The 15,966-nt window shown below is 40.0% G+C and overlaps 1 protein-coding gene across 1 annotated transcript in view; it reads left to right on the top strand.

Annotated features, from left to right (window-relative positions):
- Positions 1-14,511, top strand: part of ABI2 (abl interactor 2) — a 35,195-nt gene extending 20,684 nt beyond the window's left edge. The window contains exons 6-9 of the mRNA XM_029959602.1: positions 584-708; positions 4,339-4,497; positions 9,156-9,329; positions 14,218-14,511. Of these exons, the coding sequence (XP_029815462.1) occupies positions 584-708; positions 4,339-4,497; positions 9,156-9,329; positions 14,218-14,393 (634 nt within the window). The 3' untranslated portion in view covers positions 14,394-14,511. The remainder of the gene's footprint in view (positions 1-583; positions 709-4,338; positions 4,498-9,155; positions 9,330-14,217) is intronic.
- The last annotated feature ends 1,455 nt before the right edge of the window (positions 14,512-15,966 follow it).

The following is a 15,966-nucleotide window of genomic DNA, read 5'->3' as shown; positions in this document are numbered from 1 at the left end:
GAGGATATTGATAATTTCAAACGCAGAATAAGGCTGAACTGTATTACCAAAGGTTCTGCTAGAAGACTAGCTTTTTCTCTAGGATAATAAGTTTCCTGATGTGATAGGTTTAAATACTTCCCTGGAAATCTTTACTTTTTAAACATTTTAAGTACTTGAGATTGGCTAAATAGATGGATACTAAAGTATAAGAAATGTGAATTTTCCTTTATTATCTTACAATTTCTCATATGAAAGCATATGAATCACAGTTTAAGCAGTCTACATGTTTTAAAGTTATAGGAAAAAGGTCTGTATTTGCTCCATAGGGATTTAACAATCCTGGAATGATGTACTTTGAACAAGGTTATGGAAGTGTTTAATTTTTGGGCAAGTTCACTAAGACTAAATGAAAAACCTGTTGTGTTGTAGTCAGAGTGAAGAGTTTTACTAAAATCCAGCTTTATATAGATTTATATCATCCTTGTTTCTTTTGTTGTGTTCCCTGTTATTTCTCTGATTTAGTAAGGTGCTATATGAGGGATCTTAGATTTCAGCATGCACAGCAGCATATTCATACCCTGGTGATTTTGGTTTCTTACAGCAGCAGTGGGAGTAGCGGAGGAAGCCACCCAAGTAGTCGGAGCAGCAGTCGAGAGAACAGTGGAAGTGGAAGTGTAGGTGTTCCCATTGCTGTTCCCACACCATCTCCTCCTAGTGTCTATCCAGGTAAATGGAAACTTGCTGTCTCTCTTTCTGGCTCAACAGTAACTTTGAGCATTTACATTTTCCTAAACTCCAAGGAAAGTCTGAGTTCATCGCTATTGATAGTATGAGTTTGAATCAAGTAGTATCTTCTCTGAGAGTGTCTGATGTGCTGTTATGCTCCTTTTATGTATTAATTTGTTTATCAGAATTTTTTGCCTGACTGCCTGCATGTGACAAGGTAGGACACAGCACCTTTTTCAGTGGGCTGAGGGAAACTTCTCCATTGTCCTTTTAAGCAAATAAATGTTTTTTTGTTGGCTATTTATGCAGATTCATAGAAGCATGTTTTTAGAAAATTAGATTAAATGAGAGGCAGGCACAGAGTAAATCTTTAGTACGTTAATGCAAGCCTGAGTTGTCACAAAGAGATACTTGTTCAGTTTTATGGCCTCAGTCTTTCCAGAAATAGGAAGTGTTATTAGTGTTTCTTTTTCCTTTGCTCAACCTTTTCAGTGAAGAAGAGTGTATAGTTGGCTTGCAGCGTGATCTGAAGTACATGATGCTTCTGAAACGAAGAGATGGAAATTTTTTGCTTTCCTCTTTATATTTTCTAATTCATACAAAAGCTAAAGTCAGCCATGCTACTGACTGAAGCATAAATAACAAAATGTAAAGACATCTTTCAAAAGTAATGGCTTTCAATGAAAAGTTCCGAGTTGTTCCCTTCAGATCTGGGAAGGGGATTTGCTTGACCCTCATTTACCATCTACATAGGAATGAACCTTTCTTTAACAGCTCCATTGTTCTCTCATCTCATGCATTCTAAAATACTATGCAGCTAATAAATAGCTAACACTGAATAGTCAAAGGCTTTCTCTAATCCTTGCTAACATATCTCCTTATTAACTCCACCTCTTCCTCCTCTCTTCACTTAGCCCCTGCTGGCTCAGCTGGCACTTCTCCCCTTCCTGCTACCTCTGCTCCTGCCCCCACTCCTCCTGCTCCTGCCCCTTCCTCCGCTGCCCCAGATGCTGCTGCTGCTGCAGGAGCTCAACCCCTTGCTGATGGCTTCACCTCTCCAACTCCCCCCGCTGTTTCTTCCACACCCTCTACAGGTGAGTGTCTGCTTCAGCTGCTGGCAGATGAACCCAGATGTGATCATGATCCAAAGCTTTGCGAAGTTACTTCAGCAGCAGTGATTAATAATTTCTTTAAAAATTTAATTACAACTAGAAAATATCTGCTACTACCCAACAATAAGGTTATAGTAAGGTTATAGTAGACAATTGAAGGTGTACTAGTTTTATAAACAGCAATCATTTAATTTTGTAATTTGACTATTTTTACAGTTTTATAATTATTTATTAAGTTGTAATTTCTGTTTGCATACTGAGAACCTCATAGAATAATGATGTTCGAAGGGAAGCAGCACTGATGGTTCTGGTTCAGATTATTCTCTTTCATTAATGGTATAAATAAAAAGTGCATCTAGCAAAGTATAAGTTATATGACTGATCTCTTCAATGCTTTCAAATGACAGTCTCCCCTCAATGAACTGATAAAAAGGGCAGTTTTTTTGTGTTCAGTATTAGGTAAAATACAAGTTTTTATTATGCAGAATAATATCAAAGCATTTTGTTTTACTCTGTGGTACTTTGTGTCTATATTGCAACTTCCTTTTTTTCGTGCTGCAGTTTTCATTTTCTCATGCTGAAGTTGCAGTGTGTAGTAGTTACCACCCACACCACTGTCCTGTATCAGCTTTTGATGAGGAGGTACACCTGCATTGTAAAGATCTCCTTTACACAGCCAAATTCACGTGTAGCTCCCTGCATGCTGTGTTACTTTTCACTGGAGCGGAGGCTGCTCACAAGGGTGTGAATTGGTTTGTGTGTTTATTAGTGTTCATATCTTTTAGTAAGAATTGCACCAGGTTCCAGAAGCATTCTTGAAACCGCGTTTAGTTTAAGGGGCTGTGGCTCATATAAAATTAGAAAACACACTAGAATCCATAACTGTGACTAGAACTTCCTGAAGTGTTTCTAAAGATTTTGGTATCAGAAGATGATGCTGATATCTAAACTACTTTTATGTTTAGAAGATGAGCTGTGGCATATGGGACCTCAATCAGTTTTCCATTTTTGATGCACTGTCAGTATCCCAGTTCTTAAGCCATGTTGTATCTGTATTTTGAACAAGTCAAAATCAAGCAGAAGTTAATATTTTAATGGCTGTAAACTCACATTCACAATTCCATGAAAGAAATTTCAGGTTACTTACTATTTTTAACATCTTTTGTTTCCCTGTGCTATTAGTGAGATTGCTTGTATGGCTTCTCTGAAAGCCATAAAATATTTGAAGAAACTGGATAATTCACCATTTATGAGGTTGTAGTTTTTGATCCTTGAAAACCTCTTATCCCTGTTTTTAATTTCCTCCCTTCTCTCCAGTCACCACTAATTTCTACCAGTGCATTAAGGAACAGAGGGACAGACACATTGGAGAGATGCATCAGGAAAAATGTGAAAAAGCCCATGTACTAGGTGGATTCTTTATTAGCTGTTCCTCATCTGTAAAAAGTGCATTTTTTAAAATATACTTATCTGTACAAAACAGGAGGAATGTGAACCTCTAATTCATGCATTTGCTCTTAGAAGCAAGTAACAGAGCAAGCAAATAAAACTTGGGGTTTTATTTACTGACCTAGTGTAAAGTTTTGCAAAGCAATAAAAACATAGTGGAGAACAATGCAGGTTTTTTAGAAATTGCACATTCCTTTTTCTTGTTTCCCTGTTTGATTCTCTCCTCAACCAGAGTGACCATCCCTTGTTTTTTTGCAAACTCTGAAATTTACTTCTAGGACGAATGGTGGAGACAGAATAGTTTGTGGAGGGTAATAACCCATATGGGTATAATAAATCCAGCTTACATACAGTATAAAATCTAGAGAACTTTATGTGAGCACAGGAAATAGCTTGCTTCATTTATTGCTTGTTTAGATTCAGGATTAATGACTTCAATACAAGAAGTAATGAAAACAGAGAATAAGTTTTAAAGGAGTTGTTTTAATTGGCAGCTCCCTGAAAGAGGGCTTTTGAGTATGACTTCATTTATTCCATGCTTTAAGCCGTTTCTAACATTCTCTTCTCCCCAAGACGATCCTCTGCATATCTTCCAAACAGCACCAAGATAAGTAGTATTGTGTTTTTTAGTTCTAGAAAGTAGCCATGAATCCTGGAAATGGCATACAGTTATTTTTTACATGTATGTTCCTTAATTGCAGGACTCTGAAGTGTTATTTTTTGCAGGTTTATAAATAACTGAATTTGCAAGAAGTTATTGTAATCCATTATTTAAAACAGATAACTGGGAATAATTTTTTTCCATTCTGAAGCTTTGTGGCTTAGACACCTTTGTATTTTCATACTGGCTTTTGTAAGCAGTGCTGAGGACAGGCAGTTGGGAGAGTTGAACGTGTTGCTGTTGAGACATCCAGTGTCCTGCTAGTCTGGCAGCATCCTTCTAGGATGCAGGCTGTCTTAAAAGAAAAAAAAAACAGAAACCTTTCCAAGCCTTTGAAACTTGAATGCAGATATAAAAAAGGCAGGTATCATTCTTCTCATTGCTAATACATTTCCCTTTCTAACCTAGGTCACCCAGTTCAGTTCTACAGCATGAACAGGCCAGCATCTCGACACACCCCCCCGACAATAGGGGGCTCTTTGCCATATCGGCGTCCTCCTTCCATCACATCCCAGACAAGCCTTCAGAACCAGATGAACGGAGGACCTTTTTATAACCAGAACCCAGGTAAGAAAGTTTGTCTGCTCTGTTGAATTCAGCAGTGGCGAATGGAATGACCTTCAGGTCTCTGAAATTTTATGTTCTGTCTTCATTGCAGATCTTGCACTTCCAGTGTGTTGCTGGTAGCTGTGCCAAAGCTGCAGTGCAAGTGCAGAGTGTTCAGCTTCCATTACGGCAAACAGCTTAAAACAATACTGGCTTTGTTGCCAAATAATTTACTTTTGATGCCACAGTCCCTATTAGACAAGCTTTAGTCCTTGACTACACCATGGACCTGCTTTGGTGTGGGATGGGTATTTGAGTTTGCTGATTCTTCATTAATCACTCTTTATCTTGTGTGCTTTTTTCTTCTGGCTAATGGGCAGTTCAAGAAATTGCACTTGTTATACAAGGGTAGGCATTAGACACTTTAGAGACATCAGTGGTGTTTGGTGTGGGATGAGAGGGAACTGTGTCATCTTCTAACCCCCCAAGGGATGTTATTTTAATGGGCAACCTGCGTTACAGGGCAAGATGAGATATTAACAGCGAGTGGCATGTCCTGTGTGTCAGCATAACATAGCAGCCTTTTATCTGAGGAGTCCTTTGTCCCATGCTTCTGATGAGACGTGAAGGTTTTGATACCAGAGTAAGGAAGAGTTTCTCTTTTGACAAAACTACAGAAGGACGCAGCAAGATTGAATGTTGACTTGCAAGTACTGCAGTGTGTTAGTGTTTTGTGGTGGTTGTGCTGATGAGTTTTGAGGGGGGGTGTGTTTGTTGGTTTTTTTTTTTTAAAGTTGAACACTGACCTTGGAATTAGGTCACATGCTGCAATCTGCAGTTAAGAGATTTAAACAGTTTCAAATATTACTGTTTGTGAGCTGCTCTGCAGAGAGATATGTGTGCTGAACTTGAGAAGGAAGTGGGTGGTCCTGCTGGGGATGGGGGAGTGGAAGGGGTTATATGACTAAATTGTAGCCCAGTTACCTGAAATATGTGGTATTTTTTAAGCACATTATGTGCATATTGAAGGCTGAAGGGGGGAATAGGCAAGAAGGAAAGAGTAATAGCAATAAAAGAAACCTTTCAGAATTACCTTTGCAATAAAGAGGATTTTGAGTATATCCAGAGAGTTTTTGACAACTGCTGTGCATTTCTGCTTTAGCAAAGGGATAATTCTCTGCAAGCTGCCATGGCATTGTTAATAGGTAATCACAGAAGATGCCAAATAGACTTACAATAAGTTACATAACCACAATTCAGTCTGTGTACCCAGAAAGAAGATAATGATTATGGTGATTAGTCACTTTGAACTGTAAATCACAAACAAAATACCTCAATTATACTGGCATATCTAATACAATATAAATAAGCAGTTTTAGTAAGAGACTTTTTAAAATATACCTAGCAGAATACAGAATTTGTTTGCTTTGCAGTTACACTAAACCAAGGGTTTTTTTGAGTGTACCTTGAAAGGAGAGGATGCTCAAGCATGCATAATTGATGAAGACCCTAAGAACAGAGGCACTGTTGTGTCTGTAAGGAGCGAGATTAGTTAGTAACAGGACAGAGACCACAATTGCTTCTCAGCATTCCTGAAGAGGAGAAAATAGAAACATAAGAGGTGAAAAAGAGACCTTACAACAGGCGTAAGAGTGTGCCAGCTATGGCTTCTTGTTCTTTGTGGGCTGTTTGGCAGTAACACAGTACTGTTATTTCCAGTGCCATTTTTTAGTATGTTGGCATAGTCATGTTTGTTTATTCACTTGTCGTGAGGATAAAAGATACTTCTATTGCCATGTTCTTTTGAATGCCGCTTCTAAGATAATGTAATTTTTCTACTTCATGGTTAGACCTTTTTAGCAACTGAAAAGAAAATATTAAGAAATGCAGACCCTAAATAATCTCAGCATATGTCTGTCCCAAAGCCACTGCTGCCAGCCATACCACCTAACAAGTGTTTTAACTTTGCAACCTTAGATACCAGTATCTAAGCAGTGTAGAGCTCAGCACAGGCTAAAAACCCTGTGGGGGGAACCGGGCAACTACTGAGGTGGTGGTGGGCACTACACCCTCTTTGTACAACTGAATCCTTACCAGGCTGAAGCAACATAGTGGCAGGTGCTCGTGAGCATTTCTGAACTAATTTACAGCAACTGTGTAGTGAATCTATTGGCGATCAGTCACTGTGGAAGGATGGTGGGAGGCAACATTTAAGCTGGTATTTAGCTCATATTTTGAGACAGCAGAGGTACATTAAAGTTATTCTGATGCACTGTATAAACAAGATCATTATTAATAAAATATGATAGTCCCTGCACAATGCACAGACTGAAGTACAAACCAAAGGGTTAAGGTAAACAAGGAATGATATCAACCAGTGTTAGCATCACAATTTTGATTAAACTATACTACCCAAAGTAAATGAAGGGATTTTTTTGTGCTTGCTTGGAGTGCTTGTCTAGAGTGATTTATTTTTCTCCATGGATAGCCTCATTATTTCTTTCAAAGAAATGTATATAGTTCACAACCAAAGTACACTGAAGGGACCAGAGAAACTGAAGCTAATCTCCTACGATAGATATGAATTTTGTGAATCCACATGATGTTGAACAGAGAAACCATTCTGAAATGGAACATTTTTATAGCATATATAATTAAAAAACCAGGGACTTCATAGTTGCACAAGAACGCAGAATTCATGAATATCACTGCTTCTCAGTAGGACTTCAAATTCAAGTTCCCTTTTCTTGCTTTGAAAAAATGCAAGACCAAATCTTTTCCCAGGTATTGTGGTTACACTTGAAAAAAGTAAATACTCTCAGAGGTCATGTCATTCAAGTCAAAGAAACTGTAATCAGAAATGTATTTCAGTTTTTCTCAAGAGATATCAATTAGATGGTGAGATAATGGAACTTGCATTGTATGGAGATACAAGGATATTTTTGCAACAAAAAAGAATGGTTGCTGTTGGTTTTTATTGTTTATGGTGTGTGGCTGTGAAAGGAATGTCAGTGTGAGTGGCAGAAGAAATTCAAAGTTTCAGACAGTGATGACTGGAACAAGCAAACAGAAGAAATTTTGAGACGTGACTTGTAAATGCCGTGGAGTTCTTTTCTCTTGCTATGATGATGTGAGTTAATTCTGAAAAATACTAGATCATACCTGGCAATTTTCTTACCAGCTCTAGAATTAGTCTGAAATTTACTTAGTTCTGTCTGCAAGCTAAGTAAATGTAGTGGTACATGAAGTGTAGGCCTTTTTCCCTTCATCCTTCTGGACACGATTAAATGTTTTTTGTATGCCACATACTAACAAGAAAATTATTTATTTGTGCTTTTCCTGAGGTGTGCTTTCTGAAAAATAATCTCGCAGCTTGCTTAAAGAATATTACTGCATTACTCAAAGTGATATTAAACCAAGATAAAACTAGTTAGCTGATTTTTTTTACCAGATAACTGAAACTTGTATTCTGGGCTTAAACCACAGTTCAGTGTTACATGTGCAGCTGGCTGAGAGTATCTTCTTTAATTGTGAATTCACATATATTGTACAAAGACAGCTCTTCTGGTACTACTAAAAGGGCTGTTCAGAGTTCAGTGCAGTGGTCTGTGAAGTCAGGTGGGAAGGAAATGAGGCAGCACATCTGGAATAGGCCCTGTGGTTTGGCAGCAGCACGGTGTGCTCTGTTCAGCCAATAAGATCAGAAGTGTTGTCTTTCAGATAGTCACAGTTCTCAAAAGGCATCTTTTTCTGTTTTGTCTAAAATAACTGCCTTATTTGATGGGATTTTTTTGGCCTACGTTTTGCGGAAAAAAAGAGCTATATTCATTTTCATTACTAGGGATTTGTGGATGCTGTTAGTCACCTCTATAAATATCAATTAGGTCTGAAAGGGGGAGGATTATAGGGAAAGAGTCCTCTTGATAAATTTGTCAGTTAGGTCTGTTCACAAAGTGCTATATTCTCTAGGAATAAACTTCAGCTCAAGAGAATCTCACAGTCAAGTCAGAAAAATATTTCAGCATGGATTCTTAATGTTATGAAAAAGATCTGAGTTGGAAATTTTAAAAATAGAGAAATAACCTTGAAGAAAGGATTAGGAATATGCTTAAAGCACTGGAGCCATTTTTCTTTGAATGTCAGTCTCTTTATCTCAGCTTCTTGGCAGCCTGCTATACTGTCTGATTGGTGATAATGTCTACTTTCCTGTTTGCTGCTTTGTTGTGTTTCTAACTGAATGCCTCTCTTTTTAATTTCTGTGGCAGCATCCCTTGCTCCTCCTCCCCCCTCCATCCTACAGGTAACTCCACAGTTACCACTAATGGGATTTGTGGCCAGAGTTCAAGAAAACAGTAAGTTTGCTGCTCCATTGTGCTATGTTTTATTACTGGATGTGGCTTTTTGCATTGAGCTGATGAAAGATTTGACTGTATATAGCCAGAATTCTGCCTTCTCTACTGCCTCTGCAAGTTTCTCTGAAATTGTGAAGGGTGGGAAAAGGAAGTAATTTTGTTGGAGGTACCTCATCCTTCCTTCTCTGAGTTTTATTGTCTCTAGTGTATTTTCCACAAGTTGTAACTGTTGGTCCCAGTGCAACTAATTGGGATAGGGAGTATTACTTCAACCCACTACCATGGTTATAGAGACATTTTCATGGTTGTACTATTGCTTATTTTCAGTTTCAGATACTCCTCCCCCACCACCGCCTGTGGATGAGGCAGTGTTTGATGAGTCTCCACCTCCACCCCCACCTCCAGAGGATTATGAAGAGGAGGAAGCAGCCGTGGTGGAGTACAGTGATCCCTATGCTGAGGAGGATCCTCCTTGGGCACCAAGGACATACTTGGAAAAGGGTAGGTTTAGAGCTAGTAGAGACAGTAGGGTTGTGTTTGTAACAACGTTTTTTATGAGCTCCCGTCATCCTGCTTTTGGACATGGAGTCTGCCTAGACTCCTTCATAGCCAGTATTTGGTATTGTGGTAGAGGTGCTCCTCCAAATGGCAACTTAAAAGAATGAAAGTTAAGCTACTCCTCCGAGTCTGACTCTCTTACCCTTTTCCCCAAAGGGAAGGTGATGACTAGCAGGCTAACTACATATTTTTTAACTTCCTCTATAACCTACCTTTCACTTAATCCTGATAATCATACTCATATGAGGTCAAAAGTGAATCAGTCAGTGCTGTGATTGTGTTTGGGGCTCTGGAAACTGCAATGCTGCATCAGTGTAGGGCTGTGCTAAGCTAGAAAACACTGCATCTGTGTGGGACTGACTAACAGGCTCTGCTGCATGGCTGCATCTCAGTGTCTTCCCCTTCTGAAGCAGGCGTGTGGAAACATGGTGGAGTAAAACTACAGGGAAAAAAACCTGAGTAGGTAGATGGGACACTTGAGTATGAAAAGATCTACTGCCTGGTGTGTGTTCTCCTCTGAAACAGGATCGTGGTGCTTCTTACTAAAGGGTGATATAAAATCTGATGTCACAAAGCAACCAGGCATCTCACCTGACTGTTAGACCCATTCACGCTGCATCGGGTGGGGGAGAGTCAAGAATGCCACAAAGATGAACCCAGTGCAGGACATGAGGGGAGGGTGGAAAAGAGAGAGAAGAGGCACTTTCTGCCAACTCTAGGTTGAAGAAGATGCTACTATTCCTGAGGGAGATGGAGGAATATGTGGGAGTTTCTTTGTTACTCCCCAACCCCATCTAGCTTGTGTGTTTCATGCAAGGAGTACCCAGGCTTTGCTGATAAACTGAGGCTATGTCAGACAAAGTGGCTGACTTGCAGGGTGTTTACATGACTTGCTTTGTCTACTGACCTCTCCACACCCCTGATTGGCAGAAAGTGTTACTGTTATTCTGTTGATGCACACAGGTTCTTTGATTAAAAGTTGTTTCAGTTTATTGTGGTTGGAGACAGTTTATTGTGGTTGGGGAAGCTTTTTTCCATGAGGGAGGATGAGGGAAAAATGCTATCTCATAGTCATAGGACTCTTTTTGCTGTGCAGTTTGGAGGGTATTCCTGATTACTGATATTAGTTACCTGGCTTCAGAAAATCATGTTTTGGAGTGCAGTGGGGTTCCTGATGTTGGATTTCTTTTTTTGGAGGAAGATGGCAAATCTTTTTCAGGTTGGGACCAGTACAGGTCATTTCAGCAAGTACTAGATGTGCTACATTACTTAATGAACTCCTCCTTATCAGGCAGTTCTGAGAATGGACAGTATCTGCTCAGTTGCATTGTGGATGATGTATTTTGGACTGGATGAAGATTGGAAGCATATTACTATTTGATAGGAGAGTAAGTCTCAAGGTTTTTTCCTGTGTTTTTCCAGGCATAAGATACTCTTTAGCCCAATTCTACATTTGTATCACTATCTTTGTTAGGTTTCTGTCATTCCTACCACCTGGCCCTCAGCACATCTCCAGTGGCATTTCAGCTGGGAGCAAAAGAGAAAAAAGAGGATCCTGGTGTGTGCAATGCCTGTTTATAGTTTCTCATACTAATGCAAGGGATGTGTGTGTGTGTACACGTGGTCTGGGAAAACATCTTTCTATTTGAAGAAATATTGACATTTGAATGATAGCATATTGTTCTGTTACACTTTTCTGTGTGACTTCTATGAACTTGTGAACTATAATAGTTTATATAGGTGCACATGTGCACAGATCTGTTACCTCTCAGGAGGCAGTCCAGGCACTTTAGTTTGATATTTAGAAGGAAAAGCATATAGGATAGCAAAACTGTATAGGGGAGTCTTTAAAGATAAGCTGGAGAAAGTCAGGCTTTTAGTCAGAACATTTTTTTTTTAGAGAGAAAAAGTATAGGAAGCTGAACATTGTCTCGTATTGGTGCAGACACCCATGCAAAAACTGGAGATTTGACTGCTTTGCTGAAGTTCAGAGAGAAGTGCTTGGCTGTGAGTTTTTTTGTAGCAAGCTTTGAAGCTTTAAAGTTAATGAAAAGCCCCATGCTGAAAGAGGACTTGCATACTCAAAGAATGCGTATGCTTATCCTGCTGGGAATTATAATGCTTTATCTTCTGCAAAATAATTTATCCCGTTGCAACTCCTTAAATAGTATTCTGTGCCACATGATTCAAAGCAGACCAAATGGATGGAAGTAAGTGACTGTTCCAACATATTTACCCCCAGCAGGTAGAGTAGCAATTCCTAGGATTTGTACTTGTTCTTTTGATATGACTGTTCTCTTATTTAAGTTCACATGAAAGCACTTTGAACAGGATTAGGGTAGATGACCTTTGCCATAGAAGCTGGGACACCAAGGAGGTGTCAAATACAGGGGGTTGCTGCATATTGAAATGGGATTCAGTATGACCCTGTTCTGTAAAGGGGTCAAGCAGTGTGGGGAGGTACCTTTAACACTAAGATATGCTCTAGCTTACAGCTGAGAAGAAAGAGAATAGCAGATCCATTTTGATGGAGAAATTCTTAGGTAGGATATAGTTACTGGGGATGTTGAACTTGAGGACACCACCACGTGACTATAATAGCAACAGCCAACCTGCAGTGTCCACGGACACCCACTGCAGTTTTCCATTGAGCTCTGTGTCTGGATGTGTGGCATGAAAAGGTAAGAAAATCTTCTGACTTTGCAAATCAGATGAATGGAAATGGGTATCCAGAAGGAAATTTGCTCTCATACCACATAGAGAAAATGTGTGGTCACAGCTGCCAGATTTCAGTTGGCTAACCAGCCTGGCCTATGTTTGTGGTCAGTTTGATGCAACAGAGTTCAACCAAACTCTGTGTAATCATTGGAGAACCAAAGATCACTGATTGGAAGAATATCAACTTAAATGAGTAATTCTGTTTTTCATAACTGCGTTGAAACGTGTTCAGATAGAAACGAGAAGAGGCTCTGGCTCAGGCTCACAGGGAAGGATGCCACCTCCTGAGTCACTGTTGCTGCTTCCTGTCTCATCTGAAGCCTTTTTTTACAATACTGGCCTGGACTCCAGGTAACTCATGACATGTGACAAGCTCACAGCTTGAACTGGTGGGACTACAGACAGAAGGATTAAACAGCCTTTTAGAGAGAGGAGTGTTGCCAGTACAAAAATAACATGCTGGAGGAAGCAATGGTGATGTAAAAACAAAAGCCATGCTTCAGGTAATGTTATAAGAGGCTTGACAAGAGGCAAATTTTCTTCACAAACTTAAGGAAGAGTTTCCTTCTTGTGAGCATGAAATAATGAATCCATTCAGTATCAGAAGGGACTAGAGTATACTCAAATGTGAGAAAGAAAGGAATTGGAAGTTACCATGATCCTTGGATTATTATTATCAAAAGAATGAAGAAAAATAGCAGAGTGACTCTAGGAAGACATTTTAAAATTAACAGTTGAAAAGGAATTTTGAAGGACTGTAATTGAACAGAGTACATGTTCATACAGCAACTTCTGTTTTTCAAGCTAAAAATTTACTCATTTCTTCATTTGTGTTTTCTTTGCTCAGAATTATAGGTCTAAAAGTAATTAGAATGAGTTACTTAACAACTACTGGCACGAGTGTAGAGCCAACAACATATGTTTTTTAAATATGCTCCAGTCAAATAATATATATAAAAAAAAATCTCTGTTCATACTCTGATTCTCCATCAGAATTGATTTGTATAATCTCAGGTTTCCCTAGTAAATATTTGAGTTGATTCCTTTTCTCCCTCAGAAGGAAATGACCTCTTTTCTTTTGGAAAGAACGATGAGTTAGTAGGACTCTTGGATAGTGTGCTTATGAACACATGCTGTTAATTTTTAATCCTTGCTTTAGTTTATAGAGTATCTTCCTGTCTATCCCCAGTATCAGATTTTAGGATCCCTGTCCAACATCTATTTTTTTTTTTCAATGGCAGCACTGTATGTTTCATTGCCAAGTGCTCAAAGCAGTGATTGATGCTATTTGTTAAAGTACTTAGAGTCTGGCTTAGCTCATTTTCTGTATGGAGCACATAATGATAGGACTGAGAACAGAAAAACGTATCAAGTTGATGTCTATTTTCTGCCATATCAGGACAATGTTTTATTTAATATTTGCCAGTGCTTTGTCCAATTTCTTTGACTTTCCTAACAACTTTTGTGCCTTCAGTAAGATATTTTGCAGCTGTAAGAAAATGTCCTGATATAGTATGTGTACATTTGGTTTCCACCTTCTTGGTTGTTCCTAACAGGATTCACCCACCATGGTGCTGTATACTCTGGGAGTGGCTGCTGGCCATTGAGACTGCATGCATGCATTTTAGAGATCTAAATGTGGAAGTAGCTAAGGTAGATGGAAGTTTGGGACATCAGCCTTGCTCATTCTTCCTGTGATCTGCTATACTCCTTCTTCCATGTTTTCCAGGTCTTAGTTGTGCTGAGATCTGTTTTAGCACATATATCTAATACATGAATCTTGGAGTAAGTCTGAGTGGTCACAGCCATGGGGAGTTACATTCACCTCCTTGTATCATTCCACACAAAAAGTTTTTCATACATCAGAGGAAGTTGTAAACTTCCTCTGGTGGGTCTGGAAACAGTAAGAATAGAAGAATTAGAGGCTCATGTGCTTCAAAGCATGAGCTCTTACAAAAGGCTTTGGAAGAAACTGTCCCTCTCAGCAGGTCATTCTGCACCCATACTGGGGGGGCAGTGGAGCTCTCTGAGATTGCCTGGATGAGGTAGGGTGATTTGATTTCCCTCCTCCTCCCTGTACCTCTCCTAACAGTCATGCTCTGTTCTTTCCTAGTGGTGGCGATCTATGACTACACCAAGGACAAAGAAGATGAGCTCTCATTTCAGGAAGGTGCCATCATTTACGTCATCAAGAAAAATGATGATGGCTGGTATGAGGGGGTCATGAATGGAGTGACAGGGCTCTTCCCAGGGAACTATGTGGAGTCGATCATGCATTACTCGGAGTGAAGACTAGAGGACAGAACACTGCATCTCCTGCTGCAGGAGCTGTCAGGGCTTCCCAGATCTCCACCAGCTGCTGGGGCCCTATCCCCTATAACTGAATGAAGGATAATTGTAACAACCACTCTTTGGGTTTGGTTTGTTTTTGTTTTTTTTCCTTTTTTCCCCCTCATTATAAAACAATAGTGATTTGAGTTCTTTGAACAAATGGCTCTTCCAGCGGGCCAGCAGAGGCTATCCTGAGCCATCTGACTTTGAATTAAGCTGACCCATTCAGATGTAACAAACTTGTTGAGTAGCTGATACTTCACTCGAATTCTGACTTCTGACAGGCCTTGGGATCTGTCTCAGGAATCCTGTGTGCCCCCATGGTACTACCACTGGCAACAATGCCTGGCACTGGGGATGTCCTGGATGCTTGTGGTGAAGGTTACTGGCCAGTGGACATCCCTCCTGTTTCTACACTACACTCCTGTGCAGCTGGAAGAATCGTGTGCTAGCAAACACTGGGATTTCTGCACAGAGACGTTTCTGTAACTGACTTCCAGATAGCTGGATAAATCCTTAGCGTAAACACTTGTGCAGCTGCTCTGCACACGTAGGCTGGCGCAGGGGCACACAGAGCTGGCTTTCATTCACTCACCTTTCAGTTCAGACAATTAAGATGGCTGCAGCCCAGAGGACCCCCACCCCCATTTCCTCATCTTTTGAATGCCACATATTTGTTTTGTGTTCTGCACTGATGTAAATGTGCTCTTCTCCACAGCGAGCTCCTTGCCATGGTTGCTGCCAGTTCAAACAGAACTCACAGATGCCGTTGAGGGTGAAGGTGAAACAAAGTTTACAGGTCCTCCTGGGGTCTGAGAATAACCTCTAGGGGGTGTGGTCCAAGGTTCAAATCTACTCATGCCTGCTTGCACTAGAGAAACTTGCCCCCAACTTTAGTCTTATGCACAATATAATCTTAAAAATCCAATCAGGTATTGTAAGTTGGCTATTTTGTACTTGATGACTAGATTTGCATATGTACTGTGAGAGCCCTGTGCAGAGGCAGGACAAACGGCAATTGTCGTCTTCATGTCTGTTGCCGAAATCTCTTCAGTGGAAGTAAAAAGGGCTGTTGTGTGTACTGGTTTCCCATGGAAATCCAAGCAGTAACTAGCAGTAGTTCTAGCTCTTCCCCTAGCCCTCTCCATTGTTTATTATAATAGATATTTTGAGATGTACTGGTGGCTTGGGGTGGAGTAATACCAATTTGAAGGCTCTGTAGCCCCTTGTGATAATACTTGGCTTTTTAATCTAGTCTCAGTTAAAAATTCTGCTCTGTGATTGTACACAGCAGGTCACTGTAAGTGATGGCTGTACTATCTGCCTAAGGGAAGGTCTAAGTGTTACCTTTGGGTAAATATCATGCATTAACTGATTAAATTTCCTGTTGAGTCTTGTTAGCCTGCAAATTGAGCTGATCCTGTGTTGTGGGAGCCTCCTGGGCCAGGACATCTTCCTGGGCGACTTTTGACTGTCACCTGGCCAAGTTCCAGCTGGTACCAACAGTAGCCTGTCCAAGGTGAGACAATGC

This window comes from Manacus vitellinus, unplaced genomic scaffold (assembly GCF_001715985.3).
Source record: "Manacus vitellinus isolate BGI_N305 unplaced genomic scaffold, ASM171598v3 scaffold_20_pilon, whole genome shotgun sequence".
Taxonomy (NCBI): Eukaryota; Metazoa; Chordata; class Aves; order Passeriformes; family Pipridae; genus Manacus; species Manacus vitellinus.
This window is presented reverse-complemented; position numbering and strand designations above follow the sequence as displayed.